The sequence below is a fragment of the Spermophilus citellus genome (assembly GCF_964194105.1).
Source record: "Spermophilus citellus genome assembly, chromosome: 7".
NCBI lineage: Eukaryota > Metazoa > Chordata > Mammalia > Rodentia > Sciuridae > Spermophilus > Spermophilus citellus.
In genome coordinates, this window is record NC_138188.1 from 106603464 (window position 1) to 106631165 (window position 27702).

At 36.9% G+C, this 27702-nt stretch overlaps 1 protein-coding gene across 1 annotated transcript; it reads right to left on the bottom strand.

Annotated features, from left to right (window-relative positions):
- Positions 1-877: 877 nt before the first annotated feature.
- Positions 878-27132, bottom strand: MIX23 (mitochondrial matrix import factor 23). Its single transcript, XM_081301170.1, has 5 exons — positions 27016-27132; positions 14263-14388; positions 11520-11666; positions 4619-4678; positions 878-1172 (listed from the first exon to the last, which is right to left on the bottom strand). Exons 1-5 carry the CDS (start codon positions 27064-27066, stop codon positions 1122-1124), a joined length of 435 nt encoding a protein of 144 aa, XP_081157296.1. The 5' UTR covers positions 27067-27132; the 3' UTR covers positions 878-1121.
- Between the last annotated feature and the right edge of the window lie 570 nt (positions 27133-27702).

The window sequence follows — 27702 nt, forward strand, 5'->3', positions numbered from 1 at the left end:
AGGAGATTTAACATAATACTGCCAGACTGAAATAGAGGTTGTTTGGAGAAATGTAGGTGGCTTCAAGGAGCTGAGTGGTTGGTGCCTGCCAGCCAGCAAGGAAATGGGAACTTCAGGTCTACAACTCAAGGATCTGAATTCTGCCTACAAACTCAATGAAATTGGAAGTAAAATCTCTTCCAGACTCCAACCCAAGATTCAATGTAGCTCTTAGCTGGATTTCAGCTTTGTGAGACCTTAAGCAAAGAACCTAGTCTAGCCAAGCCTGTCTGGACTTCTGACCTGTAGAACTGTGAGACACCAAATAGGTGTGATATTAACCAGTTAAGCCTAACTAGCAATACAAAGCTAATATAATCATCCTGTACTACAAAGTATTTTTCTTTTTGTTGAGGCATTGGGGATTGATTCCAGGGCTTCCACATGCTGGGCCACTGCTCTACCTACTACTGAATTATACCAATCCAGAGCCAGTGTTTTTCTTTAATAATCAAATTCCAAAATTACAGAATAATCTAATTCATTGAATATCACACAAACCCTTCCCTATCCCTTGCAAGCCTTTTCTCAATGTGTTTTACTGCTTTCTTTCTCAGTGTCAAAAATTCCACCCAGTGTTAGTTTTTGTATCTAAAAACAAGATAAATTAAGATACTAAGAGAAAGCTTCATTGGATAGCATTCAGCTTATAAAACTCCCTTTTAAAAATAAATGATAAATGTAAGAATAAACTCATCAGTGGCCAAAGAGCTCCATATTTATGCCAAATTGATAAAAACCCAAAAGATATAACTACTCAGATGTTGAAATTATGTGCAAATTCTCTTCTGAGGACTGTCTCAACTTGGAAAACCAACAAATAAATTTGTACACTGAGTCAGAAAATTATTTTAATAGTTATAAAACATTTTTTTTACAGAATCAGTATAAAATAGCAATTGATTATTTTATAATTATCAGAATTATTTAGACTTGAGGTCTTGGCTAAGTGGAGCTGAAATCAACAAAAGGTCTTGGACTGTTGGCTCAGAAATCATCCTAAGAAGCCCACCCTGTTGATGTCTGTCGTGCTTAGCTCTCATGAGATGACCTGGTTCTTCTTTTAAAAAAAGGATCTCTCTTTATTCATTCTTTGGAGGCTTGAAGTGAATTCGGCAGCGTTCATTAAACACCTAAGATATTTAAAAAGAAATGAAAGTCATTTCTGCATAAAGCATATCTGGAATTAAATTTGATTAGGAGGATATTATCATTTTTGTTCCAAGCCAACAGAGTTAGCAAACAGAGGTGTTGCCTCACTAGGCCAAACTGACTTTCTAGGTAATAAGTGTACAAAAGGACTTGATACACATGCATGAGGTAATTTTAATATTTTTATATTAAATTACATAATTAATTACATTAAGAAAAATTAAGAATCTACTAATTTAGAAATTCACAAACATTTCAGTTCCATATTCCAGACATAGTTTGGACTTAAGTTTAAAATAAAATAAAGCTTTTTTTCTAAATAGATTTTGTTACTGAGATATTTGTTGTACTTTTCCATCCTTCATATAAGAAGGTATACTTGCCAGGAAAACATGGCTGTACTCTATGGATTTATATAATTGATTTGTTTATCTTCCTAAAATGCAAAACAAGTAGCATATCATAAATGCTAAAAGTATGCTCTATGACTAAATGTCAATATGGGACTGTTAAATATGTTTTGGTACAGCTATTCAATGAAATAATCTTAAAAATGCTTAAAAGGGCCAGGTGCATGCCTGTAATCCCAGTGGCTAAGGAGGTTGAAGCAGGAGGATCACGAGTTCAAAGCCAGCTTCTGCAACTTAGAAAGACCCTAAGCAACTCAGTGAGACCCTGTCTCTAAATAAAACACAAAAAAGGGCTGAGGATGTGGCTCATTGGTTAAGTACCCAGGGTTCAATTCCCGGTACCTAAAAAAAGCTGATCTGATTTGAAAAGATTTCCAAGATACATTAAGGGGGGAAAAACTTAAGTGTGAACAGTATATTTCAGTTGTGTAGCAAAGGGGGAAATATATACACATAAAATTAAACAAGGTACAAATATATCAAAGCATGTACTATGCTTTCAGAGAGGAGAAGATAGCTTAGGAGAGAGGGAGTAAAGGCAGAATTTTTACTGCATATGGTTTAATATGTAAAAATTTTAAGAAAAAACTAAAAATTTTGAACACATGTCTGAAAATTTTAAGTGTCCAATTAAAAAGAAACTGCTAAAACCTAAAAGAATTTCTTCTCAGATTTTACCTCTATACCCCACGTATGCTAAGAAACAAATTTTCAGGTTAAAAAAAAATTACTTCTGTTAGCTGCTGTTGATTGTGATAAAAATAAAAAAATCTACACAGGGAGCTTCTAAGGTACTACATGGTATTATTCAACTTCTAAACCTGAATGGTAGGTAAACGAATGCTCATTTGATTAACATTGTCTGAACTGTACATGTTTTCAGCATGCATATCTTAGTTAAAAGAAAACATGTAAAAAGTTTATGACTTTCTGACTGTTTCATTTTAAAATTCATTTCACTCCTGTTCCCAGCCCTGACACTTCCAAAGCTCAGACCAGAAAAGGCTTCAAACTAGTGCCCCTGACACACTGATTGGGATGATATAAACAACTGGCTGAGCCTCTCCAAATCCTCCTATATGATTTCCTAATCACTTTTGCTGGCTATTGTACCAGAGCTACATTTTCTGTTTCGAAACAAGTAAAGCCATCACTTTTTGTGAAAAAGTAGAACCTATTCTCTTTACAACTACAAATGGTCTAGCGATATTTTTCAATTCTATGATGGTGTGAAAGCAATATACATTTGGAAGAAACCATAACTTCAAATCTTGATCTTTTCCCAGGCTAGCAATATGCAGAACAATTCTCTCAATGCTCAACTAATTGTAGTTTAATATAAGTATCCTGAGAACACTTAATTTAGGATAGGCTATACTATAATGTCTGGTAGGTCAAGTGTCATTTTCAACTATTGTAAGGATACTTTCAATTTATGATGGGTTTATTAGGATGTAACCCCCATCATAAGTCAAGAGCATCTGTGATATCAAATCAAAACATGTTTCACCCTTCCTACTACATTTTATATATATCATAATCCTCTGTACTGGGTTTTACAAGATAGATATTCACTGTGCCCCTCTCCATCCTATTCCAAGAATAAATATTACTTTACCAGAGAATATTTCCAGACAAATGGTGACAAAATCTTTCAAGTAGCCTAATCTTATTATGTTGATGGAAAGGACAGATGTAGTAAATTTTGGTCAAGAGGACAGGATGAAGAAATGAGATAAAGCAAAAAAAGTTATTTTGTATTTTGCAATTTATTCATGACTCAGCATGTTGTCAGTCTACTTTTCCCCTCAAGATTGATGTAATTATTAAATGACAAAGGAAAAATAACATGCTATATATGTTAGTTACAAATAGTAGGTAGAAGATGACTTCTCTTGTGATAAAATATGTTTAGTGATTAAATATTCTTCCTTTTGCTTTTGTGTATCTTTAAAAGCATGACTAGTTCTGAAACAGTCAATCAAAGAAAAGGAAATGAAGAGGGAAAAACATTTACTAAATGGCAAGAGTTAGGAATCCAAGAGGCCAACCCAAATGACCAGAAGCCAAGGCCTGAAACCCAAGGTAGACCTAGCCAGGGAGACAACAGTTAAGCCAAGAACACAATTATTTTCTTTTCCTGCTGGTATGCTATTCATACAAATGTTTCTTCCATGCTTCATATGCTCTATGTAATTATATCTAATGGGACTCCATGAATATTAACTAGCACTACAGCAAAATGATCCTAGTAATAACCATGGCTTTGAATTCTGGATTCTGGTTCAGTTAGCCTCTCTCTTATAAGGGTTATAACCTATTCCATTAGTTAATTTCAAAAGATAAAACAGAATTTTCAGTTCATTCTTTTAGATTTAATAGGTTTTGCCCTTTGGAAATCTTTCATATTAGAAGTTTACAAATAAAGTCAGAACTCGTGGTTTTTGACTATACGTAAATTCCTGCGATCTGGTTCCCCAATTTAGTTCCTAATCAGAACCACAGGGGTGGTACAAAAGAACATGTGAACCTACAAGCAGTAAAAAGCAATTACCAGATAATAGTAAAGCTACATAAAATTAAAAAGTCATGATCAAATATATTAGAGGGCAAGAAACTAACAGGGTAGCTAATGATATGAAACTTTATGGAAAGGAATTATGTACAAATGGCTAATTTTAAAAATAATCTCTTTGAAGGTTCTCAGTTTACTGGAATAAAATTTTAAATATTAAATATACCCATAATTAGTATTAGGAGACATGTAATATCTCTAATTCTATTACCATGACAGATCACAGAATTTTACCATCTGCCTATAAAGCTTTTATAAGATGATTCTATGTACAAGACAATAGCACTCCACCCACCACCACCAAAAAAAGTTAAAGTCCTCAGCTGCTCATTAGTGCATGTTCTCTATTCTTACAGCCTCCTGGCACTCATTTCACCCTGACTGTCCTTTGCTAGCTCAGTTTCCCTCCTATTTCTCTGCAATAATTGACACTATTTTATACCTTCCAGCTCCTGTCATTTACCACTTCTTCAACATTCAGTTCTGACTGCATCCATTTCAACTGCATGAAAGAAAAAAAAAATAAAGTTATGCAACATACAGAGTTAAAACCAAACTTTATTATGTTTTCCCAACAAAATTGGCTGCTGCTCGCAAAATCACACTATACAAACTATTGAACTGACATCAGCCTAGGTGTCTCCAACTGAAGATTGGATAAATAAAATTGGTATATATACACAATGAAGTTTAATTCAGCCATAAAGAAAAATAAAATTATATCATTTGCAGGAAAATGGATGAAACTTGAGAACATTATTTTAAGTGAAACGGGCCAAACTCACAAGGTCAAGGGTCATGTTTTCACTCATATGTGAAAGCTAGAGAGGAAAAAGGAAGAGAAAGGGAGGTGGTCTCAGAAAAATCAAAGAGAGATCAGTAGAATAAAGGAAAGGAACTAGGAAAAGGAAGGAAGGGAAGGAAAGGGGAAATACTGGGAATGGTATGGCCAAATTACATCATTATATTGTATTCATGTATGAATATGTAACCAAAAAGCCCATCATTTTGTACAACCATAATGCCCCAATAGAAACTGTGAAAAAAAAATTTAAAAGAAAAATTGTTTTCAAACTTTGCTGCATATTAAAATCAATCACCGTGAGAGCTTTTAAAGATTCCCAAAGCCCTCTGATATAAGGAGGCTGATTCATAGTGGGATAGGGAGAGGGAGCATGGGAGAAATAGACAAACTCTAGATAGGGCAGAGGGATTGGAGGGGAAGGGAAGGGAAGGGGCATGGGGTTAGAAATGATGATGGAATGTGATGGTCATTATTATCCAAAGTACATGTATGAAGACACGAATTGGTGTGAATATACTTTGAATACAATCAGATATATGAAAAATTGTGTCTATATGTGTAATAAGAATTGTAATGCATTCCGCTGTCATATATAAATAAAAATAAAAGAAATACAAGGCAAGAGAAAGAAATAAAAGCTGTTGATATTAAAAAAAAAAATCCCAAAGCCCAGCGATGTAGCATATGCCTGTAATCCCAGCAGCTCTCGAGGCTGAGGCAGGAGGATCAAAAGTTTAAAACCAGCCTTATCAACTTAGCAAGGCCCTAAGCAATTCAGGGAGACACTGTTTCTAAATAAAATATAAAAAGGGATGGGGATATGGCTCAGTGGTTAAGCACCCTGTGTTAAATCCTTGGAACCAAAACCAAAACCAAAACAAACAAACAAACAAAAAAACAACCCAAAGCCCAAACAGTTCAAAGAAGATATAAAAAAGGCCATATTTTCTTTTTGCAGGGCTGGGAATCAAACTCAGGGCCTCATACATGCTAGGCAAGTGCTCTACCACCGAAGTACATCCCCACACCAAAATATATATTTTTTTAAAGTTCAATCTTACTCAGGTACAAAGAAATACACAAACAACAATATGAAAAAGTTTGATAAAACCTAATAACAGTGAGCAAGTGGGAAAAGATACACTTGTACACATACTTTCAGGAGTGGTATAATTATTCCAATTTCTATGGAGGGCAAATTGGCAGGACTTATCAAAATGTACATTCACATGTCCTTGAATCCAACAATTCAAGTTCTAGAAATTGATTATACAACTATGGATTTGAACAACAGAGTGAAAAAAGAGAGTGGCCAGCTGATTTGGATAGAAAATTAAGAAAAAAGAATCCAGAAGGAAAACTAGGAGAGAAAAAGAGAAAACATTATATCCAAGTGATTTAGAAAGGTATGAATCTCCACACTTCGATCACAAAGCAACAGGTCTAAGACTAAAATGCTAAGTCTAACTTTCTCATTCAGTTTCAGGCTCAGATGACAGGACCCATAATACTCTTAGTCAAATCTGATCAGAGGGATTAGCAGCTAGCTAGTTTCAGGAAGAGGGTTTGAAAATAATTAAAAATTAGGAGAAAAGCTGAATGCAGGCGTTGGGGATGGGGGTGAGTGGCAAAGTGCTTGCCTAGCATGTGTAAGGCACTGGGTTCGAGTCTCAGCACCACATATAAATGAATGAATGAATAAATAAATAAATAATGGGGGAAAAGCTGAGTGCAGTGGCACACACTAGCAACTCAGGAGACTGAGGCAAGATTGCAAGCTCAAGGCCAGCCTCAGCAAATTAGTGAGACCCTGTCTCAAAATAAAAAATAAAAAGGGCGGGGAATGTAGTTCAGTGCCATAACACCCCTGGATTCAACCCCCAGTACCAGGTGAGGGAGCAGGGAAGGAAGAAGAGAAAAAAGCATGAACTACAGGCTGAAGGTTGAAGCTTCTGGAGTTTAGAACCAGAATGACTTTCTCAGACTAAAGCTGAGAACCAACTCAGACAAGAGTCAAGAGCAAAATGCCAGACAGTGAGATAAGATCTGGGCAACCATGAGTCTGAGACCTAAGCCAAACACAGACCAATTAGGAAAACACTTTAGGCCGGAGGCTTGAGGAATTTGCAATGCAAACACTAATGAGGAACTTGATTCTGATCAGTGGCTCCTATAAACTCTTTTCCTAGACTCAAGAACGAATGTCAAAATGTTCACAGGCCCATATGGCTAGAACTATGGCATGATGGGAAGGACTGCGTTTCTGACACTGGACCTGTACTATGGAGCAGTATCACACCTGAAGAAGCTCCTAAGCAACCTCAGTTTCAGATTTTAATGAACTATCCAGTCTTTCCCTCTCCCTCCCCCTCTCCCCTCCTCTCGCTCCACTCTCGCTCTCAATCTCATTCATTCATTTAGCCAGGGAATTGAACAGAGGAGTGCTTAATCACTAAGCCACATACCCAGCCCTTTTGTTTTTTTGAGATAAGGTCTCACTAAGTTGCTTAAGGCCTCACTAAATTGCTGAGGCTGGCCTTGAACTTATTATGATCCTTCTGCCTTAGCTTCCCTGGTTTCTTCCTTGCAAACTGTGTGCACTACTGGGCCTGGAAAAATTAGCAACCTTAATGGTGAAATGAGATGGACATCATTACCCTAGGTGCATGTATGATTGCAGGAATGGTGTGACCCTACTTTGTGTACAAAACAGAAAAGTGAAAATTGTGCTCCATTTGTGTACACTGAATTGAAGAGCATTCTGCTGTCGTATATAACTGATTAGAACAACAACAAAAAAGGTTAATGCTAATGAAATTGACCATTGAAAAATAAATGTAGGTGTCCTCTCTGCCCATATTCCTCTCCTTGGGAATAATCAAATAAATAGCTGCTCACTGTGATTTAAAAAAAAAAAAGCAACTTAAAAAAAGAGGAGGAGGGAGGAAAGGAGAAGAGGAGGAAGAAAAAAGAAAAGGGGAGGGATTCAGTTGAAGAATGTGAAAATATGTCATCAGGGTGGTCTTCCTAACTTCTTAAATGTTTAAAGGGATGTTGTATAAAAAGGGTTTTAGGCTGTATAGCTCCAGAAGGATGATTAAGAAGCAGTATTTACACATTACAGGAGGACACAGTTTGCAATATATAAGAAATTCTTTCAACAATTAGAACTCTCCAATAGAAGAAAGCACTGACACAGAAGATGGCAGTCATCTGTTTTCCCTGTGCCTTGAAGTAGTGGCAAACAAATGGTAGAAACCATTGGTGATAGGATATATAAAGAGGAGTAATGCAACAGTCCCAAAAACTAGAAAAGGAAAGGAAAGGAACTGTTACTGTCTACCAACCAATATGCTAGCTTTTATGTACATTTTATAAGGCAGTCCTCACCAAAAAAATGAAGCTTAAGAAGTTATTAAGTAGCTGGGCACAGTGGCCCATGCTGGTCCAAGCAAATGGAAAGGTTGAGGTAAAAGAATCATTTAAGATCAGTCTGGGCAAAATAGTGAAATCTCATCTCAAAAAAACAAACAAAAATATGAAGTTATGAATCCCCATTTACAGACTGAAAAGCAAGAAGTTTCAGAGCAATTAATTTACAATGTTGTAAAGAGCAATTAATTTACTAGGTAGATGGGAATTTTTCCCTTAAAGCCTCACAGTCTATACCCCCCCACACCCCGTCATTTACAACATTGCAGATATTCATTACCTTGTATTATAATTATAATCAGTGCCACCAACAAACTGTTGCTTGAGATGGTTTTGAGGCTCTGGGTCTTAAACAGGTACATTTCCTTTTTAAAGGCCACTACTAATAGGTGACAGAAGTTACCTCATTGCTTACATACTACTCATGGTTGCCCTCTAGCCCTCTATACTCTCAGGCTAGAAAGTAAACCTTACAGACCTCACAGTTTGCTTTCAGACTCTTCCTTGCAGGCATCATCCTGACTTTTCCAGCCCTAAAGGCATAACTACCAGATGTGAGGGCTGAGCAAACTGTGTGATACAATCACTCCCAAATACTCAGTGAATTTGGCTCTTCACCGGCAAGGAAGGTGTTTTTTCTAAGTTAAGGATTCAGATAGAGGGCAGGGAAGTTTTACACTGGTATTTCTTTTCTTTCTTTATTATATATATATAATAAAGAAACATATATATACACACACACATATATATATTCATACAATATATATATATATATAGTATGTGGACACAATACCTTTTTTTTATTTTTATTTTTATGTGGTGCTGAGGATCAAATCCAGTGCCTCACACGTGCCAGGCGAGCACTCCACCACTGAGCCACTGCCCCAGCCCCTTACACTAGCATTTCTGTATATAAATAAAAGAGGCTTAAGCTGGGGTTATGGCTCAGTGGTAGAGCACTTGCCTAGCACATTGTGAGACACTGGGTTCAAACCTCAGTACCACATAAAAATAAATAAAGGTACTGTGCCTATCTACAACTGGAAAAAAAAAAAAAAAGACTCACTAAAGTAATCAGAATTTGGCTATTAGTCATAACTTCACATAAAGAAATTGACTGAATACAGAGTTGGAAGAGATGGATTAAAGTCCCAGCTCTACCACTTACGAAGCTTGTGACTTTTGGAGATGTCACTATCCCTGAATCTTGGTTTCCTCATATAGAAAATGAAGAGGTGGAGCATCCCTGAAAGCTCTTTTTGATTTCATAATCTTCACAGCAACTTGAAAATAAAAATTTTTTAAAATTCACATCTTTATTGCTTATGTACTACTCATGGTTGCTCTCTAGCACTCTGCTCTCCAGCTAAAAAAGTAAACCTTACAGACCTCATGGTTTGCTTTCTAAACTCTTCCCTGCAGCCATCATCCAGCTGACTTTCACAGCCCTAAAGCCATAAAGACCAGATCTGAAACTGAGCACAGTGGAGCACGCCTCTAATCCCAGCAGTTTAGGAGTCTGAGGCAAGAGGATCGTGAGTTCAAAGTCAGCTCAGCAATTTAGCAAGGCCCTGAGCAACTAGTGAGACCCTATCTCTAAATAAAATACAAAAAGGGCTGGGGATATGGCTTAGTGGTTAAGCACCCCTGGGTTCAATCCCTGGTACCAAAAAAAAAAAAAAAAAAAACCCAGATATGAGGGTTGAGCAAACTGTGTGACACAATCTCTCCCAAGTACACAGTAGTTCAGTTTTGCACTTTGCTCTTCACTAACAAGAGTCATTCTGTTCTTTGACTTAATATGCAAAGAGTGATTTTTCAGTTTCTGATTGAAAAATCCTGCTGTGTACTTTCCTTTGTTAGCATCTTCATGAAATACGATATCCAAAGCTCCCTAGACTTTGACCGGTTTTACATAAATAATCTATAAGCCTACATGAACATCAAGGGTGGGGAAAGATGAACATTATAGCTTAAGTTCACTGCCTGAGGAATCCACCATGGCCTGATGAATGAGCAGTTATGAAACTCAGACCTGAAGCAGTAGTCATAAACAAAAAGAGCAACAAAAACATTGGCTGAGACCAGTATCCAGGGAGACACATTGAACCATGAAAGGGCAGCAGCCTGGCCTCCTCCCCTGTGTGCACCACAAGAATAGGGCTTTTCCTTCTATTAACAGCTTGAGAGAGATGACAAGGTCCCCTTTTTGAAGTTGGGCTACATCTACTCAACAAAGGACAAATTTCACAACTGCTTAGTATGATAACACTGATTCTATTTCACACTGGATCTTCTATCTCCTGACACATAAGGGTCTGAAAATTACCTATTGTGCCATCTTAATATACAAACAAGATTTTGATAACTAGACAATGGTCATGTGAGAAAAATTCCCTGTGAAGAACTGTAAATTCGAGGACAGCCTCAGAAACTCAGAGAGACCCTAAGCAACTAAGTGTTACCCTGTCTCAAAATGAAAAATAAAAACAGCTGGGGATGTGGCTCAGTGGTTAAGCACCCCTGGGTTCAATTCCTGGTACAAAAATAAAAGGAGTGGTGGATAAAGTGGTACAATATGTCTAACCTGTTTTCAAAATCGTTCAGGGAAAGAATATGCTATGTGTTCAGATGTATGAGAGGGAGGGAGGAAGGAGGCAGGGGAAAATGAAGGGAAGAAGGAAAGGTAAAGAGAATGAATTGTAAAGCTGGTGGGGCAAAATGTAAATAAAAGGGGAACAGACAAAGAATACATTGAGTTTTTTACACCATTTTTGCAACTCTTCTGTAAGTTTGGTATTGGTCTATATTGAGCCTCTGTCTTTAGCATTGAGGAACAAATTAAGGAATGGGAATAAAACATGATTATGTGCTTATTTTGCCTACAGCTGCTATACTGAATCCATTTATGAAATGAACATTAATTTACCAATTAATACCTAAGTATAATAAAACAAAGTCCACTAAAAAATGAAGCATTAATCTGGTCATTTTTTTAAAAGTAATCATCTCTCACTCTGAATTGTGCATTTTAAAAACTGCCTTTATTTTGAAGGTTATGTTTGGAAAAACTCTGCCTGAGAAATGTACATTGTGTTCAACTTACCTTTGTCTGTTCTTTTCTAAGTTGCTTTAATAACGTTAAATCATCCAAATTCTTTTCTCTCTCTTCACGAAGGTTTTTTACTACTTCTGAGGTCTGGGCTATACAATTTTTAATAACTTTTTCCCTACTAGCATGAGCTGCCATCAACTAAAAGAACAGAGGAATAAAAAGGGAAAAAACAATCATGTCAATTTGTTATATTTCAATGTTAAAAAAATGCTTATTTTGGGACTTCAGAAATTTCATATTTTCTAAACCAAGGTATAAAAATTGAATCCATAGAAGACTGTGTTTCATCAGCTATATCACATAAAAACAGATAAGAGAGCACCTTAGAGGGTGGAAGTTATGCATCCTGGGCTATCTTCTTTCTCAGTATGCCCCCAGTATTTCTTGCATTTCCCCTGTTGGGCTTTTCATCTCAGTCTCCTTTACTTCTGTGTCCCTGTCTCTCCCCACTGTTCCATCAACTGGTTCCCCTACCCTACATCCACCCTTTGGACCACTTATTGTTATTTTTCCTCTCTTCATTTTTTTTTCAGTTTCATATTTTCAACAAGGAAAATAAATTACAAATTAAGTGATATAGAGGTCTTTGTTACTATAAAGAAATTTGCCTATTAGAGCCTTTTATAAGGTTTTAAAGTGTTAAATATTGATGAAGAAAACTTATATACAAAGCACAGGTTAATAATTGCATCAATTGTGTGTGTTGATCAAAAGTAACAACATCTGACAGCACTCTTTAATAACCATCATCTTGAGTTGGGATTGTGGCTCAGTGGTAGACTGCTTGCCTGACATGTGTGAGGCGTTGGGTTCGATTCTCAGCACCACATAAAAACAAATGAATAAAATAAAGGTCTATCAACAATTAAAAAAATATTTTTTAAAAAAGTCATCTTCGTGTACCAAATCTAATAATAACTGACATTTTTCATATATGAGAAATGCATTTTAGGTTTTAAGTAATACCTTCTTTATATAACTATTTTCCAATTTGATTAGCAAGGTAATGGTCAAGTTTGATCACAACTGAATTTTAATTAAACCCCCAAATGTATGCATTTGTAAAGTACTGTTAAGTGCATAAACTTTATCATTCAGTAATGATTTTTATATTTATCTTGAAAACAAAGAATGTAAAGCTAAGATTAAAGGGAATATTCTCTAATAACAAGGATTGCATTGAAATGGTTAAATATGAATACACTTTTAAGATTTGGAATTTCTAAAACTTGTGCTTCATTATAACTTTACATATCATCTCCCATTTGGAAGTGTTGCCCTTAGAGAATGTAAGTACCTTCACAGACTTCTCCTTCCCCACTGAAACAATACTTAAGGGAACTTTGAGATACTTATGAGCTGGGCACTCTATAGGCCTGATCCCTGACACAAGGTACATGGAATAATAATAACAATAATAATAATAATAATAATAACCAACAATTTTTTGCAAAACACAGTGCAATAAGAAATTTATATTAAACTCACATAATCCCTTAACAATCCTATAAATTAGGTTCTACCACCACACTATTTTACAAATAAGGAAACTGAGGCTGAGAGGTCATATAACATGATCAAGGTTACCCAGCTTAGAAAGTAGCAGAGGAGAGTTTAATCTAGATCTGAATCCATGTTGTCAATCTTGACATTATAAATCTTATGTTAACAGAAGATTTTAAATGGAAATGACTAAATAGTAGAGAGATATGGGGAGAGTATCACAAAGTGATCATAAATTTCTAGTTCTTTAGTCAGAGATACCCAAAGAAACTAAGTGAACTATCAAACAACTTTATGGTAAAATAGAATTTGGACCCACCTTCCTACTCCCAATTATTGAATTCTACTCTTAAAGTCCACACCTTGCAATTTTCTAAAACCATAAGACTTACCTGATCACTCAATAAAAGGACATACTTTAATATAACAGGAGAACAAAAGTATTAGAAATTAATGCTATGAATTTAACAGGCAACAATAAGTTTGTCCAGAACTGACATTCTTCATATATGAGAAATGCATTTTAGGTTTTAAGTAATACCTTCTTTATATAACTATGAACATAGTAACCTAGTGGTAGCAGACCTTAACATAGCAAGCGACATTTGAAGAGTTTCCAAATTAAAGAAAGGATATATTAAACTATAAAACAATATTTAGCTATATCAGTATCTCATTCTGCCTTTGGAAATTAAAAGAGAAATAAAGGAGGTCATGAAAAAATAAATAATTGAGAACCAGAGCCACAAGAAAAGACAATTTATCTGTGGTTTCCTTCTCTCCCATCTGCCATAGGCTTCTACTTCACTTTTTCATGAGTGAGGGAAAGAAGATATAAACGGTGTGAAGAGCTTTAATTATTCTGTACATCATCTGTTTGGCTTTTGGATTGATTCATTCTCATCCTTGCTCTTGTTACTGTCTTACTTTACTATTGTACTTTCCCCTTCACCCCTTTGTGCATCAGGTCTCCGGAAGTGAAAAACTGCAGACGAAGAGGTCAAAATAGTGACTGCTCTTATTCTTTAGAACCATCTCTTCACAGATTTGCACATAAGATCACAAATTCAATTTATAGAAACCAGATCAAAATCCTTATACACCCTCAGGTATGGGCAAAGAAACATGAAGATATCATTTGTTTATTCACAGTTTAGATATGGATTTCTTATTTTGCCTGAAAGAAAGTCATAGAAGAAGCACAAAACAGAGACTCAAAAGATAAACTTACAGACTCATAAAGTTGTTTACAGGTTTGGCTGGCATCGATTTTCCCTGCAAAGGAAGCTGTCGGAACCGTAGTGTTTAATTCATGTACTATTCTGTCATCAATTGTCCTCATCACCTTGAGTAATTCCTATATGTATTTAAAATAAAAGAATATAACCTGAATGGAGTAAGTGATAAAAATTAAGTATTTAAGCAGAAAACAAAAGTCTTAAACATTTAATAGCTTTTTAATTTAGGAATGTGAGAATCCAGTCAAATATAGTACAACCTAAGAAAATCTTTGTTACAAGGCTGACAGTCAAGTTATATAATAGTAATTCTAAAAGCGGGCACCAAACCTGTCTTCTTGCCTCCACTACAGACGGTCATCTTAAGGAGTAAGACTGTTTTGCTCAAATTTAAATCCCATTTGCAGGCATGGTACTCAGCAAACAATGTGTGTTCTTCCCAATCTCCAGAACACAGCCAAACAAGGTTCTACTGATCCTGATTCCCACACATTCTCCAATATCACCACCGTAACTGTTTTGCTCTATGTCCTCTCAGTGATTACTGCAACACAGGTTTCTAGGAAGAAAACTTCTAAAAAAATATAGTAATTAATTCAAATAAATTAATCTCTACCCTCTTAGCTTCTTAGTATTTGACTACGATCGTGTATTATTTTTGTGATACAAATAAATAAAACAAAACATGCTACTAGAGATCAAATCTTGTCATGGGATTCTTCTTCACAAACAAGTAGGAATTAGTTTTCCTGTTCTTAGTAACCCCGATTCCCATTCCTGAAGTTTCCCCTGCCCCTCAAAAAGCATCCAATTTTCAAAATGCAAACCAAAGAAAAATAATAACAAAAGGGCAAGGAACTTAGAAGGCTGCTGAGTACTGCCTGTACAACACAGTCCCTTCCCACTCTTCACTTGTTATTAGAAAGGATGGGCATCAGCTACATTCTGTCTTCATTTATCATAAACTCTGGGATACGTTTCTAGAAGTATACCCTTTTCTGTTTTATTGTTTTAAATTTACAGAAAAACAACAGCAAAAACCAACAACACAAAACAAGATCACCATGAATCATCAAGAAAGGAGAATTATGTAATATTATGTTGAAAATACCTAAGTTAACATTCAAGGTAAGCACGTACTGAAAGCAGTTTTGCTTCAGTGTCTCCTTTAACATACAATCCTATTTCTTTTCTCAAACTTACATCCATGACTAAAACCCCTCCTTCATTTTTTCCTCAACCATTTGTTAAAACAAAAACGTTTATTATTAAAGTACTACCTTCATTTTAGAAATATCATTAAAAATTTTTAAACAAAAATCATCCAAAGTCAATCATTATGAATATATACCTTTTTTTTTTTTTTTTTTGCATTGCTGGGTTTCAACTCAGAACCTCGCATGTGCTAGGCAAGGGCTCTACCAATAAGCTATATTCCCAGCCCCCATTATCAATTTTAATGTCTCTTTAGTCTTTTTTTTTTTACATCTGTGAATATATTTTAAAAATTGGGTTACTATATAATCAAATCTTGCTTTATGACATTATACCATGAGCATTTTGCCTTTGTTACTAAAAATGCTTTGCCTAGCATATACAAGGCCCTGTGTTTGACTTCCAGTGCCACACATACAATAAACAGCTTTAAAATGAATTGATCTTTTTGGATAGTTTCCTTTGGCTATTAAACCCTCAGTGAGCTTCCTTCTTTAAATAATGTAGTAGTTACAGCACAATAGAGTTCATTAATTTATTAACTCTTCACTCAAAAAATATTTACTAATATCTACTATGTGTCAGGCACCATTCTAAACACCTGGTACAGTGGTGAATAAAACAGAAAAACGGCTTATTTGCTCCTATTGAGCAAATTCCTGAAGGAGGAGACAGACAATAAACAAATACTCCCCATGAACAATCTTACATACTGAAAAGTATGGTGAGAAATTACATAAGTGAAGGCCATGGGATAAAGCGAGACCAGCTAGAGCTGGGGGTTGCTTTAGGTGGACAGATCAAGAAAAGCCTCTCTGAAGATGTTAACATTTGAGTTGAAACCTGAATGATGTGAAATGAACCAACTAGATTTAAGGGAATAAGTAAAAAATCATGAGGCAAGAACAAACTTTAGGGTATTTGAAGACCAAATATGAAGGACAATATAGACTCTGGCAACAAATACAATTCTGTTCTAAATTAGGCCAGAGGGTTTTAGATAAGTGAATGATGTAAAAATATAACTGTGGCTGCTGTGTGAAGAATGAATTGTAGAAGAGAAGAATGTAAATAGGGTGATCATTTAGGAGACTATGTATTTGGTGGTTTAGTAAAGAAATAAAGATGGTTTGATAAAGTGGTAGATGTAGAATTAGGAGAGGTAGTTGGATTCAAGATTTATTTTGAAGATAAAAATAATAGTATTTGCTGATGAATTGGTAGTGATAGATGAGAAAAGAAAATAGGATGACTTTAGGTTTGAGATCTGAGCAATTGAATATATAGAAATGTTGCTAATTGATGGGAGAGCCTGGGGAAGGAAGAGATTTGGAAGGACTGAAAAAAATCGAGAGTTCTGTTTTAACTCACAGGATATATACAGTTAATTAGAGGTTACCTGGTATTGTGTTTAAAAATTATGATCTTTTGGGCTGGGGATTTAGCTCAGTTGGTAGAGTGTTTGCTTTGAATGCACAAGGCCTTGGATTTAATCCTCAGCACCACACACACACAAAATTATAATCTTTTACTGAAAATATTTATAGGGAAAAAAAAGATATGATGCCTGGAATGTGCTTCAAAATAATATGGCAAGAGGAGGCAAGTGGTAGTAGTATACTGACTGAATAGATGGAAAAAAAAAATGGCCATGAATTGATTAGTTGTATATACAGGGGTTTTCAAAGTACTATTTTTTTCTTTAGCATGTTTGAATTTTTTTAAAAAAATATTTATTTGTTTATTTATTTATTTTTTAGATTTCGGCAGACACAACCTCTTTATTTGTATGTGGTGCTGAGGATCGAACCCGGGCCGCACTCATGCCAGGCGAGCGCGCTACTGCTGAGCCACATCCCCAGCCCCTAGCATGTTTAAAATTTTGTCAAAAAATACTTTAAGGCTGGTTGCAGTGACACATGCCTGTAATCCCAGTTGGCTTGGGAGGCTGAGGCAGGAGGATTGCAAGTTCAAAGCTAGCCTCAACAAAAGTGAGGCACTAAGCAGTTCAGTGAAACTCTTGTCTCTAAATAAAATACAAAAACAGGCTGGGGTTGTGGTTCAGTGGTGGAGTGCCCCTGAGTTCAAACAAACAAACAAACAAACAATCAAACAAAAAAACTGTAAAAAAAAAAAAAAAAAAGTTCTGTTTTTGACTTGTTCAGTTTGAGTTATCTGTTAAAGTATCTGAGAAAGTTAAACATAGTCTGACACTGCTCAGGCTAGAATTACATGAACAAATTTATGTTATTTAAAGTCATGACACTTGAGGAGCTAGAGATACTGCTCAGTCAGTAGAGTGCATGTAATGCACAAGGCCCTCAGTTCAATCCCAGCACCAAAAAAAAAAAAAAAACCAGAGAGAGAAAAGAAAAGTCATGACCTTTGAAAAGGTCACTGGGGAGATTGTAAGGAATGAAGTGGACCAATGATCAAGAAGAAACTAGTGGGCTGGGGTTGCAACTCAGTGGTACTGGGTTCAATCCTCATCACCACATTTAAAAAAAAAAAGATATAGTATCTAACTAAAACTAAAAAGTAAATATATATATATATATAAAAAAAAAAAAGAAGAAGAAGAAACTAGTGCCTAAAAGTAGAGGGGAAAGTCTGTGATATCAAAGAAGTCGAGAAAAACAAGGTTTAAGAGGGAATAATAAATTCCACTTAATTTTATTATGAAGTCAAGAATCACATGGACTGGCCAGGCACAGTGGTACACGACTATAATCCCACAACTTGGGAGGCTGAGGCAGGAGGATTGCAAGTTCAAACCAGCCTCAGCAACTCAGTGAGGCCCTGAGCAACTTAGCAAGACCCTGTCTCAAAAAATAAAAAATGGGCTGGGGATGTGGTTCAGTGTTTAAGCACTACTGGCTTCAATCCCTGGTACCCCCCGCTCAAAAAAAGAATTACATGGTCTGACCTTGATGAGAGCTATTTAACAGAATGTTAAATGACTGAAATTTTGATTTGGCCTAGGTGCACAGAGTGAGAGAAAACATGGTGCAAGATGGGGTCCACTATTATAGGATATATTATAGGTTGTTAGTATTTCTTGAGAACCCCAGAAAATCAAAAGTGTTCTAAGTATAGTGGAGTTACATGATCATATTTGGGTCCTGAAATGACTTTAGGTGTTAAGAACGGAAAATGGATTGCAGAAACAAGAGTAGAAGAGATCAGTTAGGAAACTGGTAACAGTAATCCAGGTGAAAGATACATAGTTTAACATTTCCCAATTTTTATTGACTCTGAACTTCAACCAGTTATGAGTTTCAACACTGGCTATACCTTAATCACTACAAACAAATTCCCCTTCAATAAAACAATATGGACATACTACTAAAGTCCATACTTAACAATGAGAGTTTTCCTGCATTAACTAGGTAATGAATCAATTTTGCAGTCTTACAAATAAAACCTACAAATGTGGACTATCAAATATATCGATTTTTCTCTGTGTACTACTGAATTACCAGTGTATGATCCACAGCTTGTCTTTTAATATGGCAGATACTAGTCACATATGGTCATTAAAATAAAACAATTTAAAATTAATTCCTCAGTTGCACTAGCACATTTTAAATGCTGAAGAGCGAGATGTCACTATGTTGATAGCATAAATGTGGAGTAATTCCATCATCACAGAAGATTCTACCGGATAGTACTGTAATATATAAAATAAAACAACAATCTCTAAACTGGTAAAGGACTTGTTCAGAGGTTGCTGAGAATTATAAGCTGTAAATAGATTTCAGAAAAAGATGTAAGGCTAAAGAGAAGGGAAGGAAAGAACTATAAACCATTTCAGCAGGCTTATGTTTCCTTTCAGTGGGAAAAATACCAGAGCTCTTAAAGCAACTCCAGGAGGGTCTAAGGAAAAGGCTAGGTGGCCCTTACAGACTGAGAGCAAATGAACGTGAATGTAGGCACAAAAGTGTTGTCTTTAAAATCATTTCTATCATTCATAGGGAATTACCGACTACCTATACAATGCCTAACCCCCAAAGCATTTTCCCCCTGCCTCCCCCTTACAGAAAACATATAGAAGACATCCCTGAATAGACATCACACATAATAAACTGCATGTCCACAGAGGTAATACCTAAATATAGTTCAGTGGTTCTGTGCAGTAAGTCAAACAATAGCAAAAGTAACTTCAAATTTTGTAGTATCCCCAACTTCTCCTTTTTTTGGCGGGGGTGGGGAGGGGAGGAGGTGGGGGGGTGGGAGTGCTGGCATCTAACCCAGGGCCACTTGCATTGATGCTAAACAAGTACTCTACCATTCAGCCTTTACCCCCAGCTCCCAGATTCTCCTCGGATCTTTCCTAAAACATGAAGAGATCTGATAAATCATGAATTCTCTCATTTTAGGTTGATCCTTTAAAAATTATTCAGGTGCCTTCTGAACTGCATTTTTTTCTTATCTCTGGGGGTGAAAAATCTCATCCTGTTAGAAGGCAATTTACATACTGAAGGTGTGTCCATATTTAGTGGGGAGGACTAGTGAAAATTTTCTACTGCCCATACAATTATACTATAATCTATTCCTAAGATTAATCTTTAGATAAATTCCTTTTATTACTTGGGGCAGTTTTTAGGGCATATAAGGAGTGAGAAAGCGAAACTACCAAGTATACTAGAACTCACATAACATTCTCTCCGTCCCCTTTGCCTGAGTACCTGAAGTAGATCCCATTCACAAGATGCTTTTCCCAGGCAAATTTTGTTCTTGAAACCCTGCTTTTAGAGCAATCTCACACTGTGTCCTTCCCTACACCCCAATTCTGAAACACAGACTGCCTGCAACTATAGGAGTCTCTGACAGACCCTTCAGACAGGAACAGAGCACCAATGTGTAAATGTTAAAAAAGAATCTATTCAGTATTTATCTAATTACCAAACCCATCATATGCAAATGAGCAAATATTCCTAATATAAACACCAAGACTTAAATATTCTAGGAAGGAATACTTAGTTGATTTTGTCTAGGTGATACAGGAACTGGGTCTCCAATAGGGTCAAGAGGAAGGGATTTCAGAGTGGTAACAACAACAAAAAGCACAGAAATGACAAAAAGCATGATGTGTTCATGAAAAAGGAAGTTGAGTCTATGTGGCTAGACAGTAGGACTTAAATGCCTATCACACATGGAGATGGGATAGGAAGACAATCAGATGTGAATATGGGTGGTGGTAAGAGATTTGTCCAGTGAGGAATTTTGGGACTGGATTTCGAAATGTCTTACCATGTTTAGTCCTTTGAACCTTGCTATCTAAACCAAAAAAATTGGACAAAGGTTTAGATTCTAAATTTCAGAAGATAATAGTATAAAGCCACTATATTATGGAAATTAAGTTGGAGAAACCAACCATGATAGTACCCTGTTCTTGGACTTCAAGCCTCCAGAACTGTGAGAAAGTAAATTTCTGTTGCTTAAGCCACCCAGTCTGTGGTATTTTTTTATGACAGTCCTAGCGGACTAACACAGTATACAATAAATGTTGAATGAATTTTAAAAAGGGATTCTAGGCCTCAGTTTTAAGCATTCTAAGAGAATGAATGTTCCTAAAGTGCCTCTTTGTTTATCTCACCCACTCTGCTCAAAAATGATTCCCCCATTCTCACATTTGGCATTTAAGGTCTCCCACATTCTGATTCTAACCTTTGTATAATCACAATGTGGCCCTGTGCAAGTCCTATATTCTAGCAAGTGATTTGCTATTCCCCCCAACATGGTCATGTGCTACACAACGTTTTAGTCAAGATCACAATATACGGTGGTTTCATAAAATCATAGTGGAGCTGAAAAATTCCTATCACTTAGTGATGCTGTAGTCATTGTAATGTCATAACACAATTATTCGGGTGTGTGGTGATACGGCTGTGAACAAGCCCACTGTGCTCCCAGTTATATATAAGTACAATACACAGAATTAGGTACAGTACATAATATCTAACAATGATATGTTGCTGGGCATGACGACACACAGCTGAAATCCCACAATTCACGAAACTGAGGCAGAAGGATCACTAGTTTGCAACCAACCTTTGCAACTTAGTGAGCTCTTGTCTCAAAATAAAAAATAAAGGTCAGGCGTGGCGGCGCATGCCTGTAATCCCAATGGCTTTGGAGGCTGAGGCGGAGGATGGTGAGTTCAAAGCCAGCCTCAGCAACAGTCAGGTGCTAAGCAACTCAGTGAGACCCTGTGTCTAAATAAAATACAAAATTGGGCTGGGGATGTGGCTCAGTGATTGAGTGCCCCTGAGTTCAATCCCCAATAACAAATAATAATAATAAAATAAATAAAAGAAAAAGAAAAAAAGCACTGGGGATGCAGCTCAGTGGTAGTCTCTAGATTCAACCCCTCGTACCTCAGGGAAGAAAAAATACATATATACATATACTGTATTTTTTATTGTTATATTAAGGTATATTTCTCCTACCTACAACAGCCCATATATGTACTTTTACTGCATCTCTTGATTGCATCAAGATGCCATAAGTGATTAACCTATATCATCTAGGTTTGTCTAAGTACAGTCTATTATGTTTGCACAATAATGAAATCACCTAACAATACATTTCTCAGAATATACCCCCTCATTAAGTGACTCATGACTGTACATAAAATTTTTAGCCAACATACTACTACCATGGCCTAGAATTCTACTGGTGTTATCAAACTAAGATCCAACTCAGTTATCACCTCTTGATTTATTTTTCTCTAAACTCTCCTACCATTTTATTCATATTTTTGGTCTCTTTTACATGTTCTATATTCCTTGCTTGATACTCTGTCCACTAGCATTTCTCCAAGTGCCTGGTAGCTGGTAAGTATCTGGTATGGACTAAATTGTGTCCCACCCCACTCCCAACCCTCAAGTTAAGGTTGAAACTCTAATCCCCTGGAGATAGGCCTTTAAGGAGGTAATGAAGATGAAATGGAGTTCACAGCCAGGCTTGGTGGAACACATATGGAGTTCCAGCTACTCAGAAGGTTGAAGTAGGAGAATTGCTTGAGCCCAGAAATTCCAGATCAGCTTGGAAAACATGGCAAGACCCTACCTCTTTAAAAAATAAATAAACTGGAGGTCATAATAGTGGAGGCCCTAATTCAATCAAACTGGCATCTTTATATGAGGAGGAAGAGCCATCAGGGATCCTCCTTCTCTATCTGTGCACAGATATAAATAAGGGTGAGAAAGTGACTATGTGCGGGTCAGGAAGAGAAGCCTCAAGGAAACCACCCATAACACCCTGATCTTGAACTTCTAGCCTTCAGAACTGTCGGGGGGGGGGGGGGGGGAGTTGCCTAAACCACCCAGTCTGTGAATATTTTGTTTTGGCAGCCCTATCAGACAAATACAGTACACACAAATGTTGAACGAATATTAAAATGGGACTGTAGGCACTCAATTTTAAACATTCTTTAAAACTTTTATTTCACTTTAGAAAGATATTTTCCAGGAGTTTGCTAATTCTTAATTTTCACAATGGGGGAAAAATAATTACAAAAATTTAAAATTCTTTAAAAACCTCCTAAACTTTAAAATATTTAAATATGAAAAAAAAAAAAAACAGCTGCAGGGGTGGTAGTGAACTACCTAAGAATGGGCAAGAGGGAACTTCTGGAGGTAACAGCATTTGATGAAGGTGTGCAGCAGGTGTAGGTCAACGTCAAACTCTTTGATCAGAACTCTTTAAGATTTGTGTACCTCACTGTATGCAAAATTTACCCCTCTGAATTAGCAAACAAATATTGAACTCTAGTTAATAAAATGCAAGCTGACATGTTTAGGAGCAAAGTATACTGATATTTGCAACTTACTTTGAAATACACTAAAAAAAATAAGGTAGAATGATAGATTGAGGGATGGATAAATGGATATATGGTAAAAGCAAATAAAGCTGATAACTGTACAATACAGATGGTGGATACATGAGCATTCATTCTACAGTTCTTTTAACTTCTCTGTAGCATTTGAACATTTTCATAATTTTGAAAAAAATTCACCTAATCTTTTAAATTTTTTTAATTAAAGATGTACACAATAACTCTATTTTGTTTATTTATTTTTACATGGTGCTGAGGATCAAACCCAGTTCCTCACATGTGCGAGACAAGTGCTCTGCCACTGAGCCACAACCCCAGCCCCAGCTAATCTTATACATGGACACAATATCTTTGTTTATTTATTTTTATGTGGTGCTGAGGATCGAACCCAGGGTCTCACACATGAGAGGCGAGAGCTCTACCACTGAGCCACAACCCCAGTCCCCCAAGCTAATCTTTTAAATAAAAAAATACACGAGGCTGGGTATGACAGCAAATGCCCATAATCCCAGCAATTCAGATGGCTGAAGCAGGAGGATCATAAGTTCTAGACCAGCCTCAGCAACTTCGTAGTCTCTGTCTAAAAATTTTTTTAAAAGGCTGGGGATGTAAGTCATTGGCAGAGCAACCCTGGGTTCAATCCCTGATATTATAAAACAACAAAACATGACTTTCTATTTTTCTTCCACAATATTCAGTATAGTGCTTTCCATTCTTAAGATACTTACATGCAAAATACAGTGATTATCAATAGTCTTAAAAATATGAACTTTAATTAACAATTTGTGCAAATATAAGTCAATCATGTTTAAAAAATTTTACCAAACTCAACTAAACCTAAATATTACATTTAAATTTTACACTTTTTTGGGGGCGGCACCTTCACTTATGCTCTTGTTTACATTGTCTGTCTCTGAGGCAGTGGGGCAAATGTTAATATCCATTTTCAAGGAGGTTAAATGATATGCCAAAGTTAGCTCTGGTAAGCCATATCATCTGAATTATAACTTAGGATATTCTTAAGGTATTATAAACTATACATTTGGAAAAGTTCTAGAGAAACTATCTTAAAAACCTTCCTCAGGTCTCATTGAGACCAATTTTGTGATACACACACACACACACACACACACACACACACACAGAAAATGGAATATTTGGGAAATATATGTTAGCTTTTGCCTCATTGAAATCTTATCTGGCCAGCCAAAAGGAAATCAAAGTGTTCTTTAAACAGAGGCACCAGGGAAGCCCTCTCTCTCAAGATGAAATAGGGAGAGAAGGAGCAGGGTGGTACTTGAGAGGCATGCAATAACAGATGATCACCCTCACACTATAGGATAGGAGGTGTGAGTTAAGAAAAGCCAAAAAGCAGCAGCTATAGAACACAGGGTGTTCAGGAAAGATGAAACTTCAAGGGGATGAATGGCTGACAAGACCACAGCTAAGCAGCCAACACCTAAGTCCTCTGAGCTGGGAATTTCTACCCCAAATTTTCCTAAATTAACTCCTTCTCTAAAGCAGTAGCCCTCAGCAGGGGATCATTTTGCAAACAGGGGACATTTTATTTATTTATTTATTTATTTTTAATGCATAGATTTTAAAATGCTTTTATTAGTAGACTAGGGGTATAGCTCAGTGGTAGAGTACTTGCCTACCATGTCCTAGGCCCAGAGTTCAATTCCCAGCATTGCAAAAGAAAAATGTTTATTATAAATAAGATTGTTGAATTGAACTGCAAAGAGTCCTGGCTATCCTTTGGATGTCTTAAAAGTATGACAAATTCCCTTTGCTTTTGCTTATTATATTAGCAGTAGCCTTGCCTAAGACAACAAACTCAATAAATGTCTTTTCTAGGACTTCCTGTCCCTATGAACTACAATGAGTAACAGGCTTAGGAAGATGGCCTAGAAGGAAAAAAACACTTCTTTTTTTTTTTTTTTTGCAGGACTGGGGATTGAACCCATGGGTGCTTTGCCATTGAGCTATATCCTCAGCCCTTTTAATTTTTTGAGACAGGATCAAACTTATCAACCTCAAACTTGTCATCCCCTGCCTGAGCCTGCCCAATCACTGGGTTCACAGGTGTATACCACCTCACTAAGCAAAACTGTCATTTTAGGCATTTATTCTGAGTTCTACCTCTTATGGATTGAGATAAATTATTTCAAGTCTCAGGACCTTATTTTCCACAGTTCAATAACAAATAACTTTCTTAGCCTGGCATGGAGGTGCTTGCCTACAGTCCCAGCATATGGGGAGGCTAAAGCAAGGGAATCACTGGAGTTCAAAAGTTTGATAACAGCCTAGGCAACATATAGAGACCCTGTCTCAAAAGTGGAATAAATAACTCCTTCCCCCTACCCCCCTCAGTGCTGGGGATTGAACTCAGGGCCTTATGCATGCAAGGCAACCACTCTACCACTCAGTTATACCCCCAGACTCCAAAACTTTCTTTGGCAGGGGTAGAATGGGGTGGTGGATATGTACTGACTGGGAATTGAATGCTGCGGGGAGGGCAGGGGTGGCATTTTAGAACCCAGAACATCTAACTACAGAATCAATGTTCTTTCTTATAAACCTTAAGGCTACCACTGCTCAATTACACGAGTTACATCATAGTACTAAAGTGACAAGACCAAGGTCACAACTAAACCAGTTAACCTCAAATATGTATTATACTTTGGAATTCAACAGTCTTTGTCCATCCTATTAAAAATGTTGACAAGTATTTATGCTTATTGGGCACTCTGATCTCATTTGAGGTTGGCTGCTGTGATTGGGCTGATCTAGTCTAAGAAGCACATGAAATGAATAATGGTGCAGATAATAGTGGAAAGACCCCATACAAATTTCTTTGACCAAATGCTGTCAACAACTTCATCTGTTGAGGATGTCTTCAGGACTATCTACATAGAAATCTTTCTAAGAACAAAGCTTACTACAGATAGATCAATGGCACATGAAGTGATTTCTCAATATCTTTAGTTTAAAATATTTTAAGGTCACGATTTTTAAAATTAACTCTGCAGCTATTTATGCCTGCATTGGAACGGATAATTTTCACAGCAACTTGATCAAAATCTAGAGATACTTGTTCTTTAATTCAAGCGTTAATAAATAATCCTGGGGCCTTCAGTGTTCTAATATAAAGATACAGCCTTTTTGCTTTAGGAAAGCACCAGAACGGGTATGAATCAGAATTAATCTTCCCTCCAGGCGTCCAAGCTTTCTGTCTCACCAAAAAAGGAAACTGAGCCAAGAGTTTATCAAGTAAATAAGCGGTCTTCCACTTTCTTCTCTCCCACAAAGGCTTAACTTAAAAGGAGAGAAATAGCAGAGGCTGGGAACTGAGTTCAGGGAACTGCGGCAGAATTGTTATAATGCCTACTTACAGAGCTCAAGCTCTATTTCACCACCGCGGACTAGCCCGACGCTTCCTGGTCAAAACTGCGCGGCAGAGGGAGAAATATGACCCCCCACACACACACCCCTAACCCCACATTGAGCAGCTTCGTTCCCAAGGCCAAACCCCGCGCCCCCCATGACCTCCAATGGCTAGGAAAAAAGCCTTCAACCACCCGCTTTATCCACAGCGGATCCATACGACCTCCCAGGCTAGAGCAGGGATCAGAGTCTGGAGACAAATGGAGGAGCACGTTTGGCTACATGAGGAAAACCCCATCACCTGGAACTCGGCGAACTCTTCACAGTTCACACCGCCACTGGGCGCCGCCATATTGGACGAACGCGAGGACCCCGACACAGGCCAATCACGGTGAAGCAGAGGTGTCCGCGGCGCCGCCTGACGAAAAATAATTGGAGCAGAAAGCTGAGTTTAAGGCTAGTTTTCGTGATCCACGTCGAACTTTGTCACCCTGCTGCCCTGCTTTTCCTTCTAACCGCCTCCCTTCAACATGTTCCCCTTCTCAGAGCTTGAAAAGATTGTTTACTCCGATCTCGTTCTCACAAAAGAGAACAGTTATTCTGGCCACACCAATGAGGCCAGAGAATTCCTAGAGAATGTGGAGGAAAGTCAATTTCTCATCCTTCCCTTGTAGCGTCTACTTCTCCTAGAGCAAAAGAGCCCATGCTCATTAATAATTTGGGATCATTAACGGGGTCAAGAAACAAGGACTTTTCTGGTGGCGTGGGTGGGTAAGTGATGGAAATGATTAAAATATATTTTTTTCAATTGGTAAATAGAAAATAAAATGTTAGCAACATGTTGACTTTTCAGACTGGCCTCTGAAATTCCCCAAAAGCCAACAAGACGTGGGGCCTCTAGTAGGCACTGAGTCCAAACTGTGTTTTTGATAATAGCATATATTCATTGAAAACACCGGAAAAACGGCATATTGAAATACTGATTTAC